Source organism: Labrus bergylta, chromosome 9 (assembly GCF_963930695.1).
Source record: "Labrus bergylta chromosome 9, fLabBer1.1, whole genome shotgun sequence".
In the NCBI taxonomy this organism is placed as follows: Eukaryota; Metazoa; Chordata; class Actinopteri; order Labriformes; family Labridae; genus Labrus; species Labrus bergylta.
The window spans coordinates 14129075-14150790 of NC_089203.1; the positions used below are offsets into that span (position 1 = coordinate 14129075).

The window sequence follows — 21716 nt, forward strand, 5'->3', positions numbered from 1 at the left end:
AGCATATGTCCTAATAAAATGATCCTATTGGTAAGTTTTGTCTCTGTGACTGTTTCTAGGACTGTTTTAATGTAAGCAACAGGGAAACAAATACAAACTACCTTTCCCCCCCTCACTGTCAACAGAAGAAATACGTTAATATTTATAAATAATTATATATATTTTGAAAAAGTGTGTATATATAGACACAGAGATGTGCCTGTTGATTGAATGAAGAGTTTGAATTAATTAAAAAAGTATCTTTTGAATCTCAGAAAAGAAGAGAACTTTTATTGATTGAATGTGAGGTAGTCAAAGTTAGATGAGTAGTTGTCTGAAGAGTGAAAGTAAATTTTGATGTGGCTTCAGGGAGCAAGTCAATATTTGATTTTATTGTGATGAAGTTTATAATCTGCTAAATTAGACTTTCACAGATATGATCCTTAGCATTTCATTTAGAGGCATACTCACAAAAGTACAGCAACAAACCCCCTAATAAATGCTAAATAATTTAAATTCCCCCAGCTCATGAGCTAAATAAAAAAAGACACAAAACTAAACCCTCTGCCTTATCAGCTACTGAATAGTTGAGAAAGTAAAACAGTTACAAAAATCCAAATCAGGCAGATAAATGTAGTTCACATGTTTATAAGAGGGAGGTTGAGATCAAATTGGAGGTAAGGCTCCATAATGCACACTGCAGTAAGGCTGCAAAATCAGACGAGCACCACTCCACAAGGTGTTGATGGAAAAAAAGTTTCCTGCGCGGCTTCCTGAGGCCACAAAGACCAAAAAAATGAGCATGAAGACAAAGAGCAGGAACAGTCCTGCTCTCTGAAGTGATGTCCCCAAGGTACCTGTATAGCTTAGACAACAGACAAGACAGAGAGACAAAAATGAACAAAGTAAAAAAGTAAAACAACACACAAGTAAAGTAGTATACAAGCTTTCACAAATCCCATTTTAAATGTGTCAGGATGTTAGGTGATGTCTGTCTGAGGTACCTTATGCTCTGAATGTCTGCTGTGAGATTTGGAGGTTGCAGCAGCTCCTCAGCCTCAGTTTCCTCCTGCAGGAACATCAGCACACATCACTAATGTTACAATATTAACATCTCCAGCCATTCAGCGGCTTTCTGACATAAAGGCTCTGAATCTTTTGTAGTGGTGTGATCTAGTGGTCACTTTTGGAAGTACAGACTCTTTAACTAAAATCTACACAAGTCCTTCAATAAATTCTCCCTCATTGATGAAACTGTTCTCGATTGTGATTCAACTGCACCATCAGGTTTGAGGCTGAAACGTCTAGTGCTGTTGAGTTAACCAAATGATATCAAAGTTGACTCAACGCCTCTTATAAACACTTTCAACAAATAAAAAGAACTTGATCACAGGAGGGTTGTAATATACTGCATCAGTTTGAACCATATGTTCCTGTTCAACTTACAGGTCTGAGATCTGTGGGGTCTGCAATGATGGTTTGCTCTTCATCTGAGGAGGCCAGTAGCTTCATTTCATCTGCGAAGGACAGAGGGGGATTGAGCCGTTCTCCCTTTTCTCTCACCGCATCATTCAGACCAGGGCTGGTAAAAAAAAAAAAAAGAGGGCACAAACACAGTAGAGTGCAGTCACAAACAGATGTCACCAGGAGGTCATAATATTCTTTTCAAGTAACAGGATTTTGTCTGTCAGAGTTTACAATGAGGCATCATAAAGTCTGTCCTCCAACTGCGTCCTCAGCTCCTGATTAGTCAGCCTGAGTTCCTGAAACAGAGAATCAGAGACAGCTCATAACATTAAGATTTTATCTGTCACATGAAAATACCTCAGTGATTACTGCGCATGTAATCAGGAACAATGAAGGGACCACCTATTTTCACAGAAAGGTCAACTACACCGTTTACAGTTTACAAAGTGTTAGGATTTCACACGACTGTCACTCTGTGGGTGGAGTGGGGTTAAGTCCCTCTCATTAATTAGATATAGTTGTGAGTGATGCAGAGCCGATATATGATCGAGAATGTGTCGCAGGTATTTTACCCAAACCTGTCTAAATGATTTAATTGAATGATTGAGTATTTATCAATATTGAGTCCTGATTATATTCTTCCTGTATGTCCGTTTACTGTTGAGTGCTTCTCTTCCACCTCTGTTCATCTTTTGAGCGGATTACATTTGAAATTTCTCTCATGAAGCTGGAAAAAATGGCCCCTGAAATTCTACTTTTCGTCAATATTTCTGGGACACAGACACTCCAGATTTTGACTTCCGTATTTGATTGTTTTTCCTTTTGCCTAATTCAATCCCAAATGAGTGTTTTTTTTTAGTTTGAGCAATGTTTATGAGGAATAAGAAGCTACCTCACATGTTACAACAGACAGAGTATGAAAACCGGCTGTTTCAATGCATCTAATTTAAACATTTAGTCTTTCATTATTAACAGAGTATCAAAAGATGAGCTTACCTTGATGATGTTAGAACATTCTTCTACCAATTCTTCAGAGTGCTGCAACTGCACATTTTTCTACCACAAACACACACATATGAAAACATGTGCTGCTGATATAATGAAACACACAGACTGTCAAGATAGCCAAGTTGGACTTAAAGAGAAGGAGAAGGTCCCTGTTATTACCTGATGGATAACCTCTTCCCTATGCAGCAGGCCTAACTGAGCATCTTCCAATCCATACTGAAGACGAACATAACACAACAAATGTTGATTTATAATGACTTAAACAAACAAGTCTAGGTCAAACAAAGAACAAAAAATCTTCTCAAACTGAACTTGTGATGTTACCTCGAGGCTTCTAACAGAATCCTTGATCTTGCTCAAGTTTTCCTTGTCCTTCTCTTTATCCTGTTGGAGGATCTTGAGCTAAAATGGTTAGGATGACATTTTAATTACACCTTTTAAATGATTTTATGACGTCTCACTTTTGTTTATCTTGACAGGTTAAAGTTGTGTGAAAAGTAACAGACATACACTTATGGTTAGTTTCTTATTTTGGTCCTTCAATGTGACAGATTCCTTTTCCTGCGCAAAAAACAACAACATAAAAACAAACACCACATTGATTATTTTGAGAAGTTAACAATGACAAACATCAGCATAATGAACTGTTTATCCACCATACATTAGTATTAACATGATCTGATTGATATCTAGTTCTTGTTTTTTTGATGGAGGTGATATTTAACAGACTGTGAATGCATAGATTTTAATAACTAATCACTCTATCAGCTTTGCTGACAAATGGGGCAGTGTGTGCAAAATGGTAAATGGACTTCAGCTTGCACTGTATAGCACTTTTCTAGGCGCCTGACAACTAAAAGCACTTTTACACAACAGGTCACACCTACCCAGTCATGCCCATTCACAAAATGATGGCAGAGACTGATATGTAAAGTGTCCATCAGTATTAACTTTTTTGCTCAAGGACACATTGGACATGTGGCTGCAGGAGCTGGGGATCGATCCCCAGACTGAACTTCCGGTTAAGAGAAAACCAACTCTCCCAACTGAGAGACAGCCGCCAAAAAGTTGTAGAGTCTCAAAAAACAGCTGACAATGTAAATAAAATAGGAACCTTTTGAAGCAAAATAACATTAATGCACCATCAGGTATACCAGATCTTAGTCAGATTGGTGTTGAAGTGCTGTATCATCAAGGTTTTTTTCTTTGGATAAGTAACAATTGTAACACAGAGCAAATTTGCTATTACTAGGGAGAAATATCAACATTGAATGCAACATCATATTAACATTGTTCAATATTGTATTATGGTTCAATATATTCCCAAAAAATAATAGTTATTCATTGTTACCCACCAAAGCCTGAAACTTTTTTTCACTGCATCTCTTTGCATTGAAGTCATCAGCCAAGAGGGACCTGCAAGGTTCTGCTTCAACATGCTGTGCTGTGTTGATGATCTTCTCAAGGCTGCAGGCAAAAACACACATTTACACTGTCTGGAAAGGTTCCACAAAACAATGTTAAAGCATGGCTTACGTAACACTAAATACAAAAAGGTTCTGACATACATTAAAAACCTAAACAATTACAAAGCTGTAATTAGTTCAGGGTAGAACCTAAGAGGTAACAATATATGAGACATGTAGATGTGGTTATCACATTCTGAATTCCTGGAGTCCTAGAGAACTCTGCCTATATATAGCAGTGGAGAGAATTAAGTTATGCATAATTTAACTTTCCCTGGGGAGTTCAGCTCAAACTTGAACAAGCACAGGTTTCACTGGAATGTATCATTATTTATCATGGCAGCAAACACCAGAGCCCAGAGGGATCAGATATTAAGAGATTAAGTTAAATCTAAAGCTGGCCATTGTGGTTACTCACAAGGGATACATATGAACATGTAAAGAAGAAAATGTTTCATTTACAAATTATTCCATGAAAGTAACAATGCTACCTGTGACAAAGGCTGCAGATAGATCAAGCACAGTTATGGATGATTAATCCACGTAAAAGTATGAGAATGATCAGTATAGTAGTACTAATAGAAGTTGCAGTTCCGTTTGATAGTCATAAAGTTTAGGAGACAACTCATATGATAGTTACATTTTCACTTGTTGATTTAGGGCAGAGTTCTCTGAGCGCAGCGCTGCCATGTCATCATCTGCCACATCCAGCCAGAGCCTCATCTTCACATTTAGTTCCCTCAACTGGCTCTGACTGTAATCCAACTCCGCTATCTTCTCAAGCATCTCCCTCTGTGTGCTGAGTACACACACATACACAGATAAAAAAAAAAGTTTAATGTATTGCAATTAAGTATTTCAAACAACCTGTTTATAAATGCAATGGTTGGCCAGTGAACATACGGGGCGCCGATTGTAAAGTTGCGCACACTACAAATAACAACAACATTTCTCCACATTTAGCCCCAAAAAAAACACTTTTTATTCACATTTAGAGAAATGTTTGTGAACTTTGTCATATTTACTTTTGTGAATAAAAAATAAGATAATTTCATTGGCAAATAAAAATGTTAAATATTATATCTAAATGTTGACTGTTTTTTTCTAAATGTTAAATGTCATATATAAATGTTAAAAATACATGTCCTGATTCTAAATATTTAACAACGTTTCTAAACATTTAGTTTACATTATAAATATTGAAGATTGTAAATATTTATAATCAAAGCTAAATATATAGAATATAAACTAAATATTTAGCAACGATTTCTAAATATTTAGCTAGAATTAAAATAAATAAAATATTTCTCTAAATGTGAATAAAAAGTGATGTTTTTAGGGCTAAATGTGGAGAAATGTTGTTGTTATTTGTAGTGTGCGCAACTTTACAATCGGCGCCCCAGATGAACATAACTCACATCTTTTCCAGGTGTAAATCCATTCTGCTGCCTTTCTCCTGCCTGGTGCTTGAGATCAACAAAAAGGTCCAATGTACATACTTATTCATCCATTAGCATACACTTATTCTTAAGAGACTAGGCCTTTCTAATTACCAAAAGACGCAGATGTGGAAATATAAACGCTACATTAGCCAAAAGGCAGCCTTTTTATTAAATTGCTGAAACCAATTTTAAAAATAGTCTAAATACTTTTTTTACAGTGCTTAAAGGTTTTCAAACTTTGGTAACTAGCATTTTAGGTTTCAAACACATAACATTTTATCCATACAATTAATTAATACAACCATTTATCGTATACAGATGTAACTTAAACTAAAGCAGGTCGAGCTGCTCTCATCTTTACACTGCGACACCTTCAACACACCGTCAGCATGTTGATTAGCCAGCTAGGAAGCTAACCTTAAGTTACTGAAACCAGTCGAGCCAAACATTCAAGAATTAGTTAACAAACTGCTAACATGCTATGCTTTATACATTCGTAAAAAAAAATATATATATTACCACTGATGAGGTCTAAATTATTGATTAAAGCAGGTCAAGTTTGGTTCTTGCTGCCAAATGGAAACCGCGCAGGTTACCATGGAGACAGTCAGTCACGGTTTGGAGGAGACAGATACTGAACCGGAACAGACTTCCTGATAATACTTTCATGTACAAGGATTTTAACAGCTTGTTCAATAAGTTCCTTCTTAATTAGAGTCTGATGTCTTGCAATTCAATGACACTTTAGATGTAAAAATGTTGTAAATGGTGTATTTATAAAAAAAAAATAAAAAAAATGTATGCAAGTGAAAATAAAAATCATCATCAAACATGTTTTAATTCATGCATTTCATTATCAAAATGCTCCCTTAGGACAATTCATCGAACAATTTTCAGATAGCAAAACCAAACATCAAATGGCGTGATTCATATGTCAAAGAACAAACGAAATGAAACAGAAATATATATTGTGCAAAAAAAAATTGTCATGCGTGTAAATATATTCACCACATTTTAAGGCAAGAGATCAAACTTACTAAAGCAACAGCAGACGAGAGAGAAAAAGGACTTTGATATGCGGTAACTTCTGTTATTTATAGTGCTGCAGAGTACATTGGCTGTGTCCAAAATCCATACTTATATAGCAGACTTTGAGTAAGTATGCAGTGTGTATGTATCAGACAATTGACACAATATGTATTTGTGACACAGGTTGGCTAAACAGCTTAAGAAACTGCTAAGAAAACAAAAATAAGAACAATTTCTTTGTATAAAACAGTACATTTTCTGCATTCTCACTGCCAAAGAGGTTTTTTTTTTTTAAAGATATACAGTATTAACAGTGGTTGAGTCAGAGCACATTATGTTGTAGGCCAGGTTGATTTGGTAAGTAGAAGTCCCTTGCTGAGTGAAAGCTAGACAACATAACATGAACTACGAGGAAAGACTCTTACAGTGAAGTCTTTGGGTAGCTTCAAAAATGTGTATCCTGTAAACCAGTGGTTCTCAACTCGTCTAGCCTCAGGACCCACCCACGGCTCCTCCATGAGAGACCACGACCCAAATTTCTGATATCTTACAACCAATCAGATTTATTTAATGAAAAATTGTGCAGTAGACTTTACAAAACAGGGGATGGAGGCAAGAAACTGAACAAATCAAACAGCGCTCTGTAGACTTTTTGACACCGTATTTATCTTAGCTACACATTCGTGACCCACTGAAAATGGCTTCGCGACCCACTTTTGGGTCCTGACCCACCAGTTGAGAACCACAGCTGTAAACTGCAACTCTAGAAGTCGAAACTCAATTTCTACTGTGTATTTTCTGATCTCCTGTAGTTTTTAAGACATCACTTTGAACCCCTTCAAGAACACTGATAGCACAAGCACATAATGACACTTGTAGTTTAGGCACAACTGCAGATACGAGGCTAATGATGGTGTATTTTATATATTCAGGAACAACGCAACTATTATCTTCAAATTGAAAAGCTCAATTAAGCAGTCAGTGTCACCAATTCCAGAAGAATAAATAACCCTAGAGTCAGAGAAAGTATTTGTTGCTTGGTGAAAAGGATTTAAAATCATAAACTTTTTTATAATCAAAAAAATACATTCTCATTTCAGTGCTGTTTGCAAACTTTTTCAGTGCTAAGTATTCCAGAAGAACACTTGAGGTCAAACTCAATCACAGTACACCCACAATGTGTATATGTCTCTTCCCTGATGCTGCTCCCAAAACATGAACCATCACCAATGTAAAGTTACATGGCCTTTACATGACCAGGCCGTCAGCTGTTACCGGGTGGGGTCCAGGGATCCAGTGACCCGGAAGTTTATCCCATCTCCCGGGAGAGGTGATTGGATGAGCGGGGAGAGCCAGCAGATGTACCAGCGAATGCCCAGAGAGTGGCTCAGGTTTCCAGGGAGTCCCAGGCTGTAGGGTCTACGATTTGAATACCACTCCCTGGTGGTCTGTCCCCGAAACATTAGGAAGAGATGGAAGAAGAAAAAGGCAGACACCAGTAGGAAGCCCACCACGCAGGTGTCAGCGATGAAGGCGAAGGCAAAGGCTTGCGCAGAGACCTGGCCTTGAGAGAGGAAGAACGGAAGCACTGGTTTAATCACTGCCATTGAAATGTGTGACAATTAATAAAAGGCACAAACCATTTCCTACCTGAAACGAGCATGATCCAGGGTATGAGCAGCAGTAGGACGCTGTGTAAAGTCACACCCTCCTTCAATATGACAATGAAGACCTCTGCATTCATCAAGGTGGCATACAGGAGCCCAGACCACATAAATAACAAGCAGCTCAGAAAGTAGCGGTAGTTACGGAAGCCCACGCAGCGGCCAAAAAAGACGCAGTGGTGATCTCGCCGCAGCACGCAAACATTGCAGTCATAGCAGTGGGAGCAGCGAGGCGGAGTGTGGGTCTCACACGTGTAACAGTACCTGTGTTAGAAAAAGACAAAAAATAAAAAATAAATGTATCAGTCAAGGTCGAAATTTCTCCTAAACAACCTTTCACAGATGAAACTGGCTATCAACAAGCATGTTTGATAAACCTGACTGGAAAAGGTAGATTGCGAGGACATCCGGTAAAGTGTCTTAGCTGTGGTCACTTTATGGACCCTAAATCATTAGTGACATATTTTACACATGCCAGAAAACTGTAATAATGACTAGGTGTTTAAGTTGTTGAGAGAAATTAAAATTCTAGTCCAGAACAGTGTCTGAGCAGCAAATAAGAGATTTATAACCTAATGATACAACTTTTGGAGGCTCACCGCGACAGGAAATATCGACTAAAATGATATTAGTTGGCCTAAACTTCTCTGTCCCTTATAGAGTATGTAAAGCAGGCTACTAAGTTAAAGGGCACTAGGGTCTAAACCAGGGGGGGGGGCAAATTGTAGAATACAAAAAAACGATTATGTCTCAAATTTAACTCAACATACACCAGTGATCAAACATTATCATGGACATATTTCTGCTTTTCATGATTTCATGGCAGATTTCATCATGTTTTTCTTCATGTTTCCAATTAATTGATGTGTAAAAAAGTTAACCTGAGGGCCACGTTGAGGGTTGATGGGGGGGGGGGCGCCAATTGCCCACCCCAGGTCTAAACTATAACTGTTATGTTGCAGTAAAACAATTTGTGTGAACTGGAATTAAAGGGCCTTGCTCAAAGTAAATCCACTTTTGTCAGATGAATTCATTCAACACTGATAAACACAGTGTTGTTTGCTATATTTTCATTACAGTCAGGTCTTTTCCACGTCTTAAAACAACTGCTCCTTCCTTACCTCCACCCCTGTCCCATGCCTTCTCCTCCCAGGAACACCCCTTTGATACTGGGACTGGTTCTGAGGAACAGCATGGCGTTCCAGCAGATGTTAACCAGCATGAAGTACTGGGCCAGCAGGTGGACGGCTTTCCACCAGGCGGACCACTCCGTCTTCTTCTGGTCTGCCTCCAGCGGAGCCTCGACCAGGACCAGGTAGCTCACCTCCCCGGTGATAGAGAAGACCAAGAAGGTGTTGAGGAGTACGGGGAGGTGGTGACACAGCCTCTCCACCCTGCAAAAAGCTTTACTCGCTAAGCTCGTCATGTTTCCTACCTCCCTGTAATGACTGAAGACAGCTCACTGGAAGGACTGGTTTGACAGACGCACGTTGATAACCTTTTACTTTTTCTTTTCTAATTAAACCTGATTTAAAAACTCCTCATGTCATGACTCATACCCCAATATGTCTTCGGGATGAATTTTTAAAAGGTAAAAGTTGAACCGAGTCGCTTCATTTACTTTAAACTTCACTAGCCACCACTGAGCTACTGGACGGAATCAAGCTACTGTTAATGGGTGTTACATGAAAATACATCCGTAGTGCAACAACATACTTTGGTTGCGGTTCCTTACTGTGACACCTCCCAAATATTCAAATATATCCCATTTTGGACAGGAATATTTATAGTTGTATATAATTTTAGTTGCAAATATTTGTGCATACTGGTGTAACTCTTACAGCAGATTTATCCCAGAGGAGTTACGGCCCCTTGCTTTGATGCAAAAAACAATACTTATATTCCTTCTCTACATTAATTTGCCAGATATAAGTTTATATGAAAAATGTGTGTCTAAATTATTGCCATTTTATTGCAAAGGTCGATTCCATCCAGCAGAGGTGCCCACTTCTGGTTTGTAAGAGCCCAGCAATTGTCCATGGTCACCAAAACTGCCTGCAACAGTTTTACTGCACTCGTGTGATTTGCAAGTATTCTTGAGAATTGAATGGCCTTAAAAATCTGTCACTACAGTTTAACCACATTAACATGCCCATGTGTGGATGATAGCATTGCCCCTTGTCCCTCCCCCTAAAAACACAGACCTTAATCCCTGATAATCTCTACATCCACTGAAAGCCTGCAGTCATGGCTGCACAGAAGGAGAATTTACTGTCTCCTGGAAATCTGACGTGCACAGAAAGAGACACTTTCTCAAAACAAAGAGAGCACAATCTAAAAAAGAGGTAAGACTTTTTAATGGTGCCACAGGGTCAGGTTGTGAGATCTCTGGTTTTGTACTTTTTTCCGCAATAGATCTGGATTTTGACAGGGATTTGTAAAGCTAAAAGAATTACTCTTGTGCATTCTCTGCAAAAAAAATAAATATTTTTTTCATGTGAGCAACAGTGTTAGTAATGTCAGCTTGAAAGTTTGGTTCTGGCATTTCAACCGCTTGTGAGTGGATAAGAGTGTTAAGCATGTTTAACATGAGTTTTTGTTCTGATGCACTCACTGTCTCCTACATTCTCAACAGACTAGTGATGTTGCAAGCTGACCTTTCAACTGCTCAGAGTATCCAAAATCTGTAAGTGCATAGACAAAAGATGGCAACATGCTTGTATTGTGCTTCTGTGGGTCTTAATGTTTTTAAATCTGTGTTGTTATGTATATGTTACATGCAGCAGGGCGATGCAGCTACAGCAGCGGTGGCAGGAGCTGGAGGAGAGAGAGCTAAAAGCTAAACACCACAACAAGCAGCTGCTGCAGCAATTTGAAGAAGCCCAGGATGCACTGAGAGAGATGTTGACCCTTACTGCTAACATGAAAACTATTCGGGTGCTGAGACACATACAGACAAGAATGAAGTATCTTAGGAAAGCAAACCACTATGTTGTTTACAACAAAGTGTACTTCAGTCCTGCCTATACGACACTGAGCCATCTTTTGACCTTTTACTCCCTGCAGACGGAGTATGAACGGTACCTGAAGGAGAACTCTCCCCGCTGGCAGCAGCAACTCAAGAAACAAACACAAGTGGCTCAGAAGAAGGTAGAGAATTCATTGTTATAGAATATCAGCTGTTTCTATCTCACACTGTCAATGTGTACAAGATTTACATTGTTCCTGTTTGTCAAAAAGTCATGAGACAAGGACTACTCACTTTACATGTACAGTACAAGGGGTTCCTGTCGACTGCATGACTTTATACGTAATGAGATTGTTTTTCATGAACAGAAGATGGACGAGTATTTGAGATCATGTCTGAAGAACACAGAAGCAATGACAAAGTCCTCATCTGATCAACCTTCACCTTCACAAGGTTTGTCCTCCTTCCTCACAGACTTTAAAATCAAGTTAATAAAAAAATATTATGTTTATTCCTGAATTTTAAATTGTGAGTTCAACACTTTCAGTGTTCAGTGTGTTTTCATCCAGTATTTAGAGCAGTCTTTGATTATTGAAGAAGAGAGTTTTTCTCAGAGTTCCTATATAAGAATCACACACTAGCGTTGTCATTAAACCATATTTATAAACTTTGATATGATACTAGTAAAAATCAAACAATATCAATAGCTTTTGATACCACAACAACAAAACAGCCTATACGTGTGAGACAACCAATCATTGGGAATTGCTTCACAAATAATTTGGCAACCTTCTGGTATTTGTGCAAGTAAGACTGTACTCTCTCTCTTTTTCTCACGGTAGCTTCTGGTTAGGTTAAATATATGACTGACCTTTAGTTGTTTTTTTTTTAAGCTTGATTCTATTAACCAATAAAGTAACAGATCGTTTTAAAACACAAAATATCAAAAGGTATCAAAATATCAAAAAATGTTTTTGTCATTAAGAAACTTGAACTTACATAGATCTTTGATTGCAGGCCTTTATGCAAAGACACAAAACATTGCTCCGCCTCAAAGTCACAACAACAACAACTTGGGCTTCAACCAAGATGGCTCCCCTCACCTCCCCTTCATGCCATCTTCATGGCTGACTCACCCTCAATACCAGACGGCTAGGTTTCCCACCAGAGCACCGTATCAACCTCAGCATTCCCCTCATACCCCACCCATCTACCCACATTTCCACCCATTCCCTCTCCCGCACCTTGCCTCCACATCGGGTCATTATTCCCCAGGCTGGGGGTCCCTGCAGCCAGACTATCCCTGGTCCTTGACTGCGGGTGCAGCTGGACTCCCCTCACACTCTGAGGCCCTGTTGGATCAGCGCCACACAGAGGAGCTCCCTCCCGAGAGGAGGGAGGCACAGCATGTGGAGGAGAATGCTGACACAAGCAGATCATCAAGCTCACAAAGGGGAGGAGGTGGTGGAAGCAGGGGGAGTCATTTATCCCAGGAGCTGGATGTCAAACCAGGTGAGCATAAGAACATTTGATTAGCCGAACGTGAGTGTGATCGTAGGCGTATTCCAGACTGTGAATGTGTACTTCCTATTGACTCTTCAGTGTCTTTGTTCATACTGTGCCTTAAGTCCGTCTGTCTAGCAGCCATGCAGAGAGCAGTGAAAGCAGCAGGGAGTCTGATCAGGTGGGCAGAGAGAACAGGAGAAAGAAGAAGAGGGAAGGAAGATCACAAAGTTCCTCCTCAGGAAGAGAAGCACCCGGATCTCAGGAGTAAGTAAATATTCTGGATGGATAACTTTATGTTTGTTAAAAACCAATTCACTAACCCCTTATTCTGAAAAAACTGGAAATGACCTGTCAAGCTTGTTCCCTCTGTCCCTGCTTGTCTACCCCATTACATATTCAGCCAGCCAGAGAAAAGCCCAGGGAAACAATTACAAATGTTGCTCCCAATTTACTGACCTATATCCCTTAGAAGCCTCTGTCAGTCGGTCAGTCATGTGTTTTCTGAAGTTCCTTTTAATTCCCAGGTACTTCTTACAGTGAAGTTGTTCTCTGTGTTCCAGACAATTCTTTTTACTCACACACACCTTGAGATACACTACGCTCCACAGCTACTGTGATTTAGAATACAAGTTTTTGGAATAAAACAGAAGATACTTGTGCCCTAATGAAAAGGCAAAGTGTGCAGCGGGGAAACCCCTCCTCTCAGCTACCCTATGCTGATGTATCAGTTACCTTATCTAACATCCCACATGGTGCTAATGGCACCCACAACCCAGCAGTGTAGATAATGGGCAGCAAGAGCCAGGACATCACTTTGGTTATCAAGAGGGCACCTCTGTTCACTGGTGTTCTGTCAAGTTAGGCCAACGACACATCAGGAAGGCTGGACAAATACGTCCAGCGTCCCATTAATTCCATCTGCTCCCACTCCTCTATGAACCCCCCTCCCTCCCTCTTCCTCCCCCAACATGCTACCATATCTTATTCTTTTTCTCTTCATTCCTCTTCCAGTGCATCTTCGAGTTCCAATGCAATCATCTTCGCTGCAGCCACAGCACCTCAAAGCTCCGAAAGTGACGCCTCATCTGAGAAACGCAGCAGCAGAAGGACCAGGAGAAGTCAGGGACTTGCTGTTGGATCACCAGGGCCTGAGGAGGTGATGAAAGAAGGGAGCAGCAGGGGAACGAGAGGTGATTCAGGGAGCCCTAAAGAAGAGAGTCAATCTATAGGTGAAGAGGTGGAGAGTCATAATGAGGAATCTAGGAGTGAAAAAGCAGATATTCCTGAGTCTGGATCCCAGAGGGAGGAGGAATCTGTAAGTGTTAGTGTGAAGACTGAAAAGGGAAGTTTAAAAGGAGCAGAGAAGGAGGAGAGTGAAAGCTCTGAACACAGCAGTGTGGGAGAAAATGTAGAGCTGGAGGAGGAGCAGGAGAAAGATCCAGGAGATGGGGTAGATGATGTCGAAAAAGAGAACGGTAAGACGGATGAAGAGCAAGAGGAGAGGGATGAGGAAGATGAGGCTTCTAATGTAAAGAACACAACTGAGGAAGATGATGAGACAGCAGCAGAGGACGAGATGGAGGAGCAGGATTGTGAGGAAGAGGCCGGGTTGAAGAACGGAGACGATGGGCACAGGACGCAGGGTTCTGCGTCTTCTCAAGGTGAAGACGTGGATGAGAGTGAAAGAGGTGAGGGCAAAATGGACGAGGATGGGGAGTCCGACGAAGAAAGAGGAAGTGAGGAGGGAGAAGATCAAAGAAGTGACAGGGCAGGAGAACCAGAGGAAGGAGATTCAGAGGACAGTATCATCGCACCTGAAGACAACAGGTAAGATGTTCAGACAATAAATGATCTATTTAGCTAATGAGGGCGGCCTGGATTTGATGTTATCTTGATTTTCAGAATTAAAAAAAAGATCTATGTGATTCCTGAGGCAGTCGAAGATGAGGATGATGAGGGGAACATAACGCAATCGTCTGACGAAGACTCAAACAGTTTCAGCGATGAGGATATCGAGCATCTACTCGCGCCTCAAGAGCAATCAAATAAAAAACAGTGAGTTCTTTTTTTTTTTCTTCCTCCGATGAGAAAACTTCCGCCTGAAATACACCTCATGTTGCCTTTTAACTCTTTTTTTTTTCCCCAGAGCAATGGAGAAGAGCGCTGCTGAGAAACCCAAAGGTACCGTACAGTCATCACAATCACTAGGTGTTTTGAATATAGAAGAAATGATTTTAAAGATGTTGATTCTAATCCATTTAATCTTTTGCTACAGGAAACAGTGACGAGGTGGAGGTTTTTCACGTGGAGCAGTGCAACTCACCAAAGACGGATCATCAAAGTGACTCAGACGAGTTCGACCACTTCTACGACTAAATGTGTTCGGCTGACTTTTTACACGCTGAGAATAAAGGACAAAAACTTTGTAGTGTATATTTAAATGTTACACATTTTCCATCTGAAACTTTTTTATTATTTTTTTTTACAGAGAATAACTCCACAACAATAACAGCATGACATGGGTGTTATTTATTAATTTTTCCCCAGATCTAAATTCCCACACACATATAAGAAGGAAATCTGCGATGGAGATGAAACCTGATGTAGCAGGTAACAAAGGACATAGTACAAAATGTGAGAATAATTTAGTGAAAAGAGTTTATTATTGCTGTTTTATCTGCGTGAGTAACACTCTGACACCAGAACGGGACACTGTCAAAAAGTTTGTCACAACATTAAACCAACTAGAGGATGGTTTCCACAGTATGTTGTATAGTTTCTTTTGTTTGTTTGCCTTCCTTTAGCGCACTGCGTTCAAAGCTGTATGCAAACCAGTCCTGGTTAGCCTGTTTTTGCTGACATTGAGGATTGAAGTCTTTATTTCCTTTAGATTTTAACCACCTGAGCAGCCAAACACGGGCTCACTCTCGTCCCGTCGTCTGATGCAGCACTGCGCTGAATGAGCAGTCTGCCGTAAGTCCCGCCCACCTGGCCCTTAGTCAGCCGTCCAGGATTCACACACACGCAGCCGACCACGTCCTGAGTTTTTTTTTTAAACCCATTGAATGTAAACATTAAAGGAAGAAGAAACAAAAAGAAGTGATTTATTTCCATTCTTTTACATCAAGTAAAATGTATTTCTAATGTTGATGTAAATCTTTACAACAGTAAACAAGTAAAGACTTATTTTTCATTACCTCATTTACTTCTTCAAACGTGTATTAACTTTTATAAAACAAAACCTATATAGGAGCTGTAATCCACCCCCGGAAAGAAAGTCTTATCAGATAACAGGCAAAAAAAGAAGGTCTTACCTTCACAAAGTAGCGCAGCTCAGAAGGTATGATGAGAACGTCAGGGGTTAACGGCATCTGACCAAAGCTCTGAAACTTCTCGTAATCCATGTTCACCTCCTCCACAGGGGGGTACAGTGGGTAGTAACTAAAGTGAAGACACATGCATAGGAGTTATTTTTTTGTTACTTAATGCTCAAATATAAAGATGTGAACTCTTTTAAAGCTCCTACCTCCTCTGGGTGAGCATGTGTTTCAGTATGCGTGAAAATCTGTCCGATCCAGTGCCACTGCAACAAAATAAGCTAAATTCAAAATTTTAAAACTGAATATTTAAAATATGCAACAGTTGCTTGTGAAATTTGACATAATTCCAAGCTTCAAAGAAAGAAAACAAGAGTGGAAGACAGGGAATGTGTAATGCCAATAATTGAACAAAAATTAAGTTCATCAAAACAATTCAAACCCAAATAAATGTGCTGAAAGAAGGCGTATGGTAACTAAAAAAAAAAGTGATTTCTGCAAACAGCTCTTCTCACCAGCTGATCTCCTCAGCACCCATGTGGAACAGGATATCTGTGGATGTCAAGCCAAAGGTCACGCCGTCGATCAGCAGTGTGCAGGGGTCAGGGACCAGGGTGACACGCTACAGACAGCAAACAGAAAAACTGTAAGATAACAATATGTGTGACATGTTCATTTACCAAACAAACAGAAAGAGAGACATCTCTCATCTTTACAAATAAAAAAAAAATCCCCCTGGAATTAGTATTTCTGATTCTGACTGTGATTTAATTTATCAACCCAAGTCACAAAAAGTTTGTTTTGCATCAGATTTGGGACTTTTATATGATGTCTTTTGATTTGGATAAACAACTAGACGTTTACAGTGACTGTCTTGGTCTTTGTGTGTCTTACCTGGGCCTGGTCCTTGCTGAGGTTCGGCAGGGTGAAGGGGGGCTGTGGGTAGATGAAATGATGGTGGATGTCTCTCTGGGATGGCACCAACACCAGGCGACTGCCAACACTGGGAAAAACAAACAAATATGAAGCTTCATGATGGTAAAGGTTTCTTTTTTTCTCGGATGCATCAAAAAGGTAACATGCTGCTCTTTGGAGAGGCTTTAATAGTGAAACCACAGTGACAGGAGATATGAGACAAACCTTTTTGTCCCATCCACAATGCTTTCAATACATCTGGAAAAAATGGCCTCAAACGTCTCGGTCACCTGGGCTTTCTAATTAAGAAACAGGTTGAGAAAGTGACGGTCAAAAATGCAGAGCAGGAATCAGCGAGTTATGGTATTGAAACAAAAGAAGTTCAAGTCACCATGCATGGACTTAAGAGGGGAGGTTCAAACTAGATTTTAAGTAACAGATCTAGGAGCAGTGGCTATTCTGGGATAAAGAAAATGTGAATGTGTCTCCAACCTCAATTTGTTCATGTTTGGAATCCACAAAGGGGCCGAGCTGCAGGGGAAGAAGGGTTGATTAGAAAAAGCAGTATATATAAACCACAGTCATTTGATAACAGTGTTTCTGTGAGCTAGTAAACTGTGACAGAGCAAGTTATGAGCAGTTAGTCTGTCTTTAATGGAAGCAACTTCATGAATAAATAATTCACTTTACCAGCAGGCAGACGTCAGGACGATCCCTGACTATGACATTAATGAGGTCCAGCAGAGGGTCAAACATCAGGCTGTCAGAGGGCGTGTACGGGCCGCATGCTACCAGAACATTCACAGGCTCTGCCACAAAATGAGATGCTGATGAGTTAGTGTGCAATTTATATCATCATCATCATCATCATTCCATAAAGGAACGCCAGGAAATGAACAAAGAAACCATACCCTCATCGGTCTCCATTTTCACATCAGAGGTGTAGAACGGAAGAGGAATTCCCTGTTAAAAGACAAGACGATGAACAAACAGGCCTCGGTTCTAGGGGGTGACATATTCTAACACTTCATTGGAATTTTAAAGCAACGGCAAATAAATGCTGCTTTGTAAGAAGATCATCTTTGTTTGGAAGCACTTAAAAACACGTTGTTGTTGTTGTTGTTGTTGCTGACCTCAGACAGTTTAGAAGCCATCATTTTCCTTCCTGTCGTGTTCATGCCCTCCATCACCACCACCTGAGGAAGTGAGTAAGGATGATAATAACACGATTATGAGAGAAAGACTCCCTGAAAGATTGTTTCGTACTCTGGAAAGTGTTGAACGGTTGTCAGAGTTCTCGGTCAGACGCTGGGTGAGACTCCAGCCCAGGTCCTTGGCATGCTCTGTTACTCTTGGTGGCCTTGTAACCTGCTGCACACAACTCAATGCACAGGGAAAGGAGAGACCACCGCGCTAATGCAGCTGTCACAACACATTATCAACACATAGAGCTGCAAAGTCATTTTCAGAAAAGCATTTTATATATTGACATGGTTACAAAGACCTTTAATGTAGACACACGGTGGTTTAATCCTCAGCGATAATACAAGCTTCCTTCTGCTCACCTGCCCAGGAAACAGGGAGTACTCTTTAAGCTCCGATAGGTCCACGGGTACTTGCTGACCACCTTGCTCTGGTCCTGCCTCCAACAGTACGGACTGTGCGTTTAGTTTTCCGTTACTGTCACAGCAAACCTGTCCCAACACAGTAATGCTGTCCTGCAGGAGAATAGATTTAAACACAGCAGACTGATTAGTCACATGATGTAGTTGAGGTTATCTTAACGAACAGATGTGAAGCCATGTTTCTTCCCCGTTTTAACTCGTAAAGATAAGCATGTTAAACGTGTAGGGACTGACGGGACTATTCGACAACCTCTCACATCCACAGCTAACATTTTCCTGCATCCACACTCAAATATATTGAAGAGATTATTTCACAAGATAAAGAAATCCTGAGCACAGGGGGCCCTCCTCCAGGCAGACCGCCCGGTTTCAGATCCGACCTGTGGCTCCTTTCCCGTTCGGATTTCTGACTCTATCCACTGTCCTATCTCTGCAATAAAGGCATTAAAAAGCCCCAAAACAAAAAAACCTTAGCTCTGACCAGCTTTAACAAAAACACTTAAAAAAAAGTAAAACTGAATGCTGATCTGTTGTCTTATGTAAGAAGATGTTTGTTACTCTCAGCTTCTAGTTAGAATTAAAACACTGCTCAATTGATATTATAAGTGTAATTATAATAAGTAAAAGGTACCTGGGCCGGCAGGGAGACGGGGGAAAACTCTTCAATATTGAAGTGCGACCTGAGTCCTTCGCCGAGCTCCTCTATCTTCTCGGTCAAAACTGTGAAAAACAACGCAATCATCTTAAAAGAGTTGTGTTTGTATGATGAGGTTTTAAATTACTTGGATGTATTTCCATCAGTTCCTTCAGGCCGGCCAGGTTACTTTATAATTCAATAATTCAGGGTAATAACACAAGAGGTGTTATAGGTTGATCTATTTAAGCGTCCACAGAAGAGATTTTCTGACCTTCTACAACATATGCAAAACAGCTGTAAAGGTAAAATATCAGATCTTTTTCCAAATATAGTTAAATGTATGAATATATATATTTTTTTTTTTACCATTTCGAACATCACGCAGCCTCTGGAACATGTATTTGTAGCTGCAGCGGAGCGAGTCTTCTGGCCCTTCGAGCAGCTCCAGCTGGACATCCGCACCCAAAGCCCTCTTGCCAACCCAGCGAGTTCCCTGCACGGCCCCGAACGTAGCAACCACCTCCCCTTTGGCTCCTCGCTGGCTGTACTTCTGTGAGGGTGTTGCACTTTAAAAGGAGAGCGGGAAGAAGGGCAGAATGAAAACAAAATTCCTCTTAACAATTACTCCAGGCAAGTGTTTCAAAGACAAAAAAATATATACAGGGAACTCGTTTTAAAAAAGATGTACTGGTAACACATTTTACAACAAATGAAACTCATCACATTAGCAGATGTTGATCACTTAGTGTATATGTAAAAGTAATTCTAAGACTTTTCAACAGTTTCTGAATGATGTTGTTCATTAACACTGAACCAATATGAAATCCTGTTGTGGGTTTCAGCTTGTGAGCACCTTGGGGAAAAGCTGGAAGGAGATAGCAGCAGGCCCGGGCTGGCCATCAGAGCTGCTGTTCTTTTTGATTGCGGGTGTTCAGGAGTGGTCAGTGCCCGCTTCTGAGAGCCCTAAAAAAACACACACACATAATCACACCTGGTCACTACAAACGCAGCCTTTAGTTCATTCACTTTCAAAGTGTATATCTGCATAGAAACACTGTCTTAAGTCAAGCTTACCTTAGCAGGAGTAGAGTAGGCGTCCAGTAGATTCTCCTCCTCTTCTTCAGCTTTAATTCTGAACACATACGGTCAGGGGACTGTAACACCGAGGCATTATCGGACACCAACAATAGACGAGTGTGAGAGATCATTATGAAGGATACAAGTCATGTAGTGAGTGGATGTCTCTGGTTCTGTTGTGGCTTTCTTCTTTTCTGAAGCTTTGCTTGCTCTTATTCTTCTTGTTTAAAACCTGCAAAACAAGATGAACACACTGTAAATGAAAAACTGCACTATTACCTGCATTTGCTATAACTTGCTTCTGATACAGGAACATTTTTGAATTAATCTTTTAGAATGTTACAAACAACTTGGAAAAATACGCACATTACAGGCAGTACCGTACTCTCTCCTTACCTCGTGTTCAAATTGCTCCAGGGTGTCCGTGGTGAGCTTCAGTCCATTCTTCGTGGTGCTGTAGGCCACCCACTCCAGGACTATCTCGTCTGCCTGCATCCTGTTACAGATACACTGCTCCACCACTGAAGAGACGGAAGAGAAGATTAAAATAAGTCTCACTAAGAGTGTGACTGCAGACCCAGTACACCGAGGCCTCGTGAAGTGACACACCTCCAATTTCTGTACATTTCGTTATGCAGATTCTCAAGCATATTCCAAAAACATCTATCACCTTGAGGTGAGCTGACTTAAATCAAAGAAATTTGGAGACTGATTGCTGGAGAAGTGCCAGTTCACTTCCTGAGCTAAGCACCCAGATTACCCTTGAGCAAGGCATTGACTGTGGCACATCTCCATCTGTCCTGACCTCTACTTGTTGTAGACAACAAAATGTATTTTTTTTCCTTCTTCATTTACGATAATTCCAGATATGTGTACACCATTTAGATATGACAACAACTTCTGTAATACAACACATTTTTACACTTCATACTTGTAGTAAATCTTTCCACAGACTGATGCACATAAGTTAACATCAATGTTATTATTCAGACAGATTTGGTGGTTCATGCAAGTATATTAAAAGACACGAAATGAGCTAGACAAACAGAAAGACAAAACGAGATCAATCGCATTCAATAGTGAACCAGAAATGATGGAAAATAAACTTTGTAAAGGCCTATAAACCGATATTAAGGTAGCGTTACAGCCTTATCACTTACAAAGCTACAAAAACACTTAAACCAGCTTTAGATGAACTTTATCTACTTACTCTTGTCGAGGACGGAGTCATCTTTGCAGGGTATGTCGAACACTTCCAGCTCTGATTGTAGACTTTCTCCTGTTACTAGTGCCATTGTCCTCTAGTGTTCACTTTCTATGATATGAAGAGTTATGTTTTGGTGAAAGGTTGGTCACTAATGTCAGCTTTGCCCTACTTCACAACATCACTGTCACTCTAAATGTCTCATAAAACGGTGTAAAATACAAAATGTTACAGGTAAACTAGACGTCCGATGGTAGATTTTAAGAACTCGATACAAACAGAAGATATTTGTTTCATTTTACCGCGAAAAAGTGCTGTCAGTGTTGGCGGCCGGATTTTACGTCACATCCGGAAAATGTAAAGCGGAAGTCCTTCGTTCTTTTGATTTGAAAGGCGGGCCAGCTACAAGGTG

The 21716-nt window shown here is 40.3% G+C and overlaps 4 protein-coding genes across 4 annotated transcripts; 1 reads left to right on the forward strand and 3 right to left on the reverse strand.

Annotated features, from left to right (window-relative positions):
- Window positions 1-21: 21 nt before the first annotated feature.
- LOC136180006 (protein KASH5-like) lies at window positions 22-4706 on the reverse strand. Its single transcript, XM_065959059.1, has 10 exons — window positions 4561-4706; window positions 3810-3921; window positions 2965-3015; window positions 2779-2856; window positions 2614-2670; window positions 2443-2502; window positions 1678-1742; window positions 1426-1561; window positions 984-1048; window positions 22-844 (listed from the first exon to the last, which is right to left on the reverse strand). Exons 1-10 carry the CDS (start codon window positions 4704-4706, stop codon window positions 646-648), a joined length of 969 nt encoding a protein of 322 aa, XP_065815131.1. The 3' UTR covers window positions 22-645.
- A 1475-nt stretch (window positions 4707-6181) lies between these two features.
- On the reverse strand, window positions 6182-9755 carry zdhhc24 (zinc finger DHHC-type containing 24). Its single transcript, XM_020645308.3, has 3 exons — window positions 9177-9755; window positions 8042-8319; window positions 6182-7955 (listed from the first exon to the last, which is right to left on the reverse strand). The coding sequence occupies exons 1-3, from the start codon at window positions 9479-9481 to the stop codon at window positions 7663-7665; spliced, it is 876 nt and encodes a 291-aa protein (XP_020500964.1). The 5' UTR covers window positions 9482-9755; the 3' UTR covers window positions 6182-7662.
- Window positions 9756-10240: 485 nt separating this feature from the next.
- LOC136179955 (uncharacterized) lies at window positions 10241-14954 on the forward strand. Its single transcript, XM_065958831.1, has 10 exons — window positions 10241-10400; window positions 10691-10741; window positions 10839-10992; window positions 11122-11205; window positions 11392-12535; window positions 12652-12793; window positions 13541-14356; window positions 14432-14584; window positions 14676-14710; window positions 14805-14954. The coding sequence occupies exons 5-10, from the start codon at window positions 11992-11994 to the stop codon at window positions 14903-14905; spliced, it is 1791 nt and encodes a 596-aa protein (XP_065814903.1). The 5' UTR covers window positions 10241-10400; window positions 10691-10741; window positions 10839-10992; window positions 11122-11205; window positions 11392-11991; the 3' UTR covers window positions 14906-14954.
- Window positions 14955-14960: 6 nt separating this feature from the next.
- On the reverse strand, window positions 14961-21646 carry pola2 (polymerase (DNA directed), alpha 2). Its single transcript, XM_020645316.3, has 18 exons — window positions 21311-21646; window positions 20497-20621; window positions 20244-20332; window positions 20098-20155; window positions 19877-19986; window positions 19390-19589; window positions 19018-19106; window positions 18327-18479; window positions 17895-17957; window positions 17673-17724; window positions 17452-17570; window positions 17254-17292; window positions 16987-17060; window positions 16741-16849; window positions 16362-16468; window positions 16056-16112; window positions 15844-15970; window positions 14961-15568 (listed from the first exon to the last, which is right to left on the reverse strand). Exons 1-18 carry the CDS (start codon window positions 21393-21395, stop codon window positions 15416-15418), a joined length of 1809 nt encoding a protein of 602 aa, XP_020500972.2. The 5' UTR covers window positions 21396-21646; the 3' UTR covers window positions 14961-15415.
- Between the last annotated feature and the right edge of the window lie 70 nt (window positions 21647-21716).

Excerpts from the sequence above, each read along its gene's own strand:
- LOC136180006 (XM_065959059.1), bottom strand. The coding sequence starts at position 4,706 with ATGCTTGAGAAGATAGCGGAGTTGGATTACAGTCAGAGCCAGTTGAGG. Across the intron at positions 1,743-2,442 it reads AATGTTCTAACATCATCAAG|GAACTCAGGCTGACTAATCA; the intron begins GTAAGCTCATCT and ends TCTCTGTTTCAG. Across the intron at positions 1,562-1,677 it reads AGACTTTATGATGCCTCATT|CCCTGGTCTGAATGATGCGG; the intron begins GTAAACTCTGAC and ends TTTTTTTACCAG.
- zdhhc24 (XM_020645308.3), bottom strand. The coding sequence starts at position 9,481 with ATGACGAGCTTAGCGAGTAAAGCTTTTTGCAGGGTGGAGAGGCTGTGT. Across the intron at positions 8,320-9,176 it reads GGCATGGGACAGGGGTGGAG|GTACTGTTACACGTGTGAGA; the intron begins GTAAGGAAGGAG and ends TTTCTAACACAG. Across the intron at positions 7,956-8,041 it reads CTGGATCATGCTCGTTTCAG|GCCAGGTCTCTGCGCAAGCC; the intron begins GTAGGAAATGGT and ends TCCTCTCTCAAG.
- LOC136179955 (XM_065958831.1), top strand. The coding sequence starts at position 11,992 with ATGTTTTTGTCATTAAGAAACTTGAACTTACATAGATCTTTGATTGCA. Across the intron at positions 12,794-13,540 it reads GAAGCACCCGGATCTCAGGA|TGCATCTTCGAGTTCCAATG; the intron begins GTAAGTAAATAT and ends TTCCTCTTCCAG. Across the intron at positions 14,711-14,804 it reads CGCTGCTGAGAAACCCAAAG|GAAACAGTGACGAGGTGGAG; the intron begins GTACCGTACAGT and ends CTTTTGCTACAG.
- pola2 (XM_020645316.3), bottom strand. The coding sequence starts at position 21,395 with ATGGCACTAGTAACAGGAGAAAGTCTACAATCAGAGCTGGAAGTGTTC. Across the intron at positions 17,725-17,894 it reads TGGCTTCTAAACTGTCTGAG|GGAATTCCTCTTCCGTTCTA; the intron begins GTCAGCAACAAC and ends GTCTTTTAACAG. Across the intron at positions 15,971-16,055 it reads CACATGCTCACCCAGAGGAG|TTACTACCCACTGTACCCCC; the intron begins GTAGGAGCTTTA and ends TCTTCACTTTAG.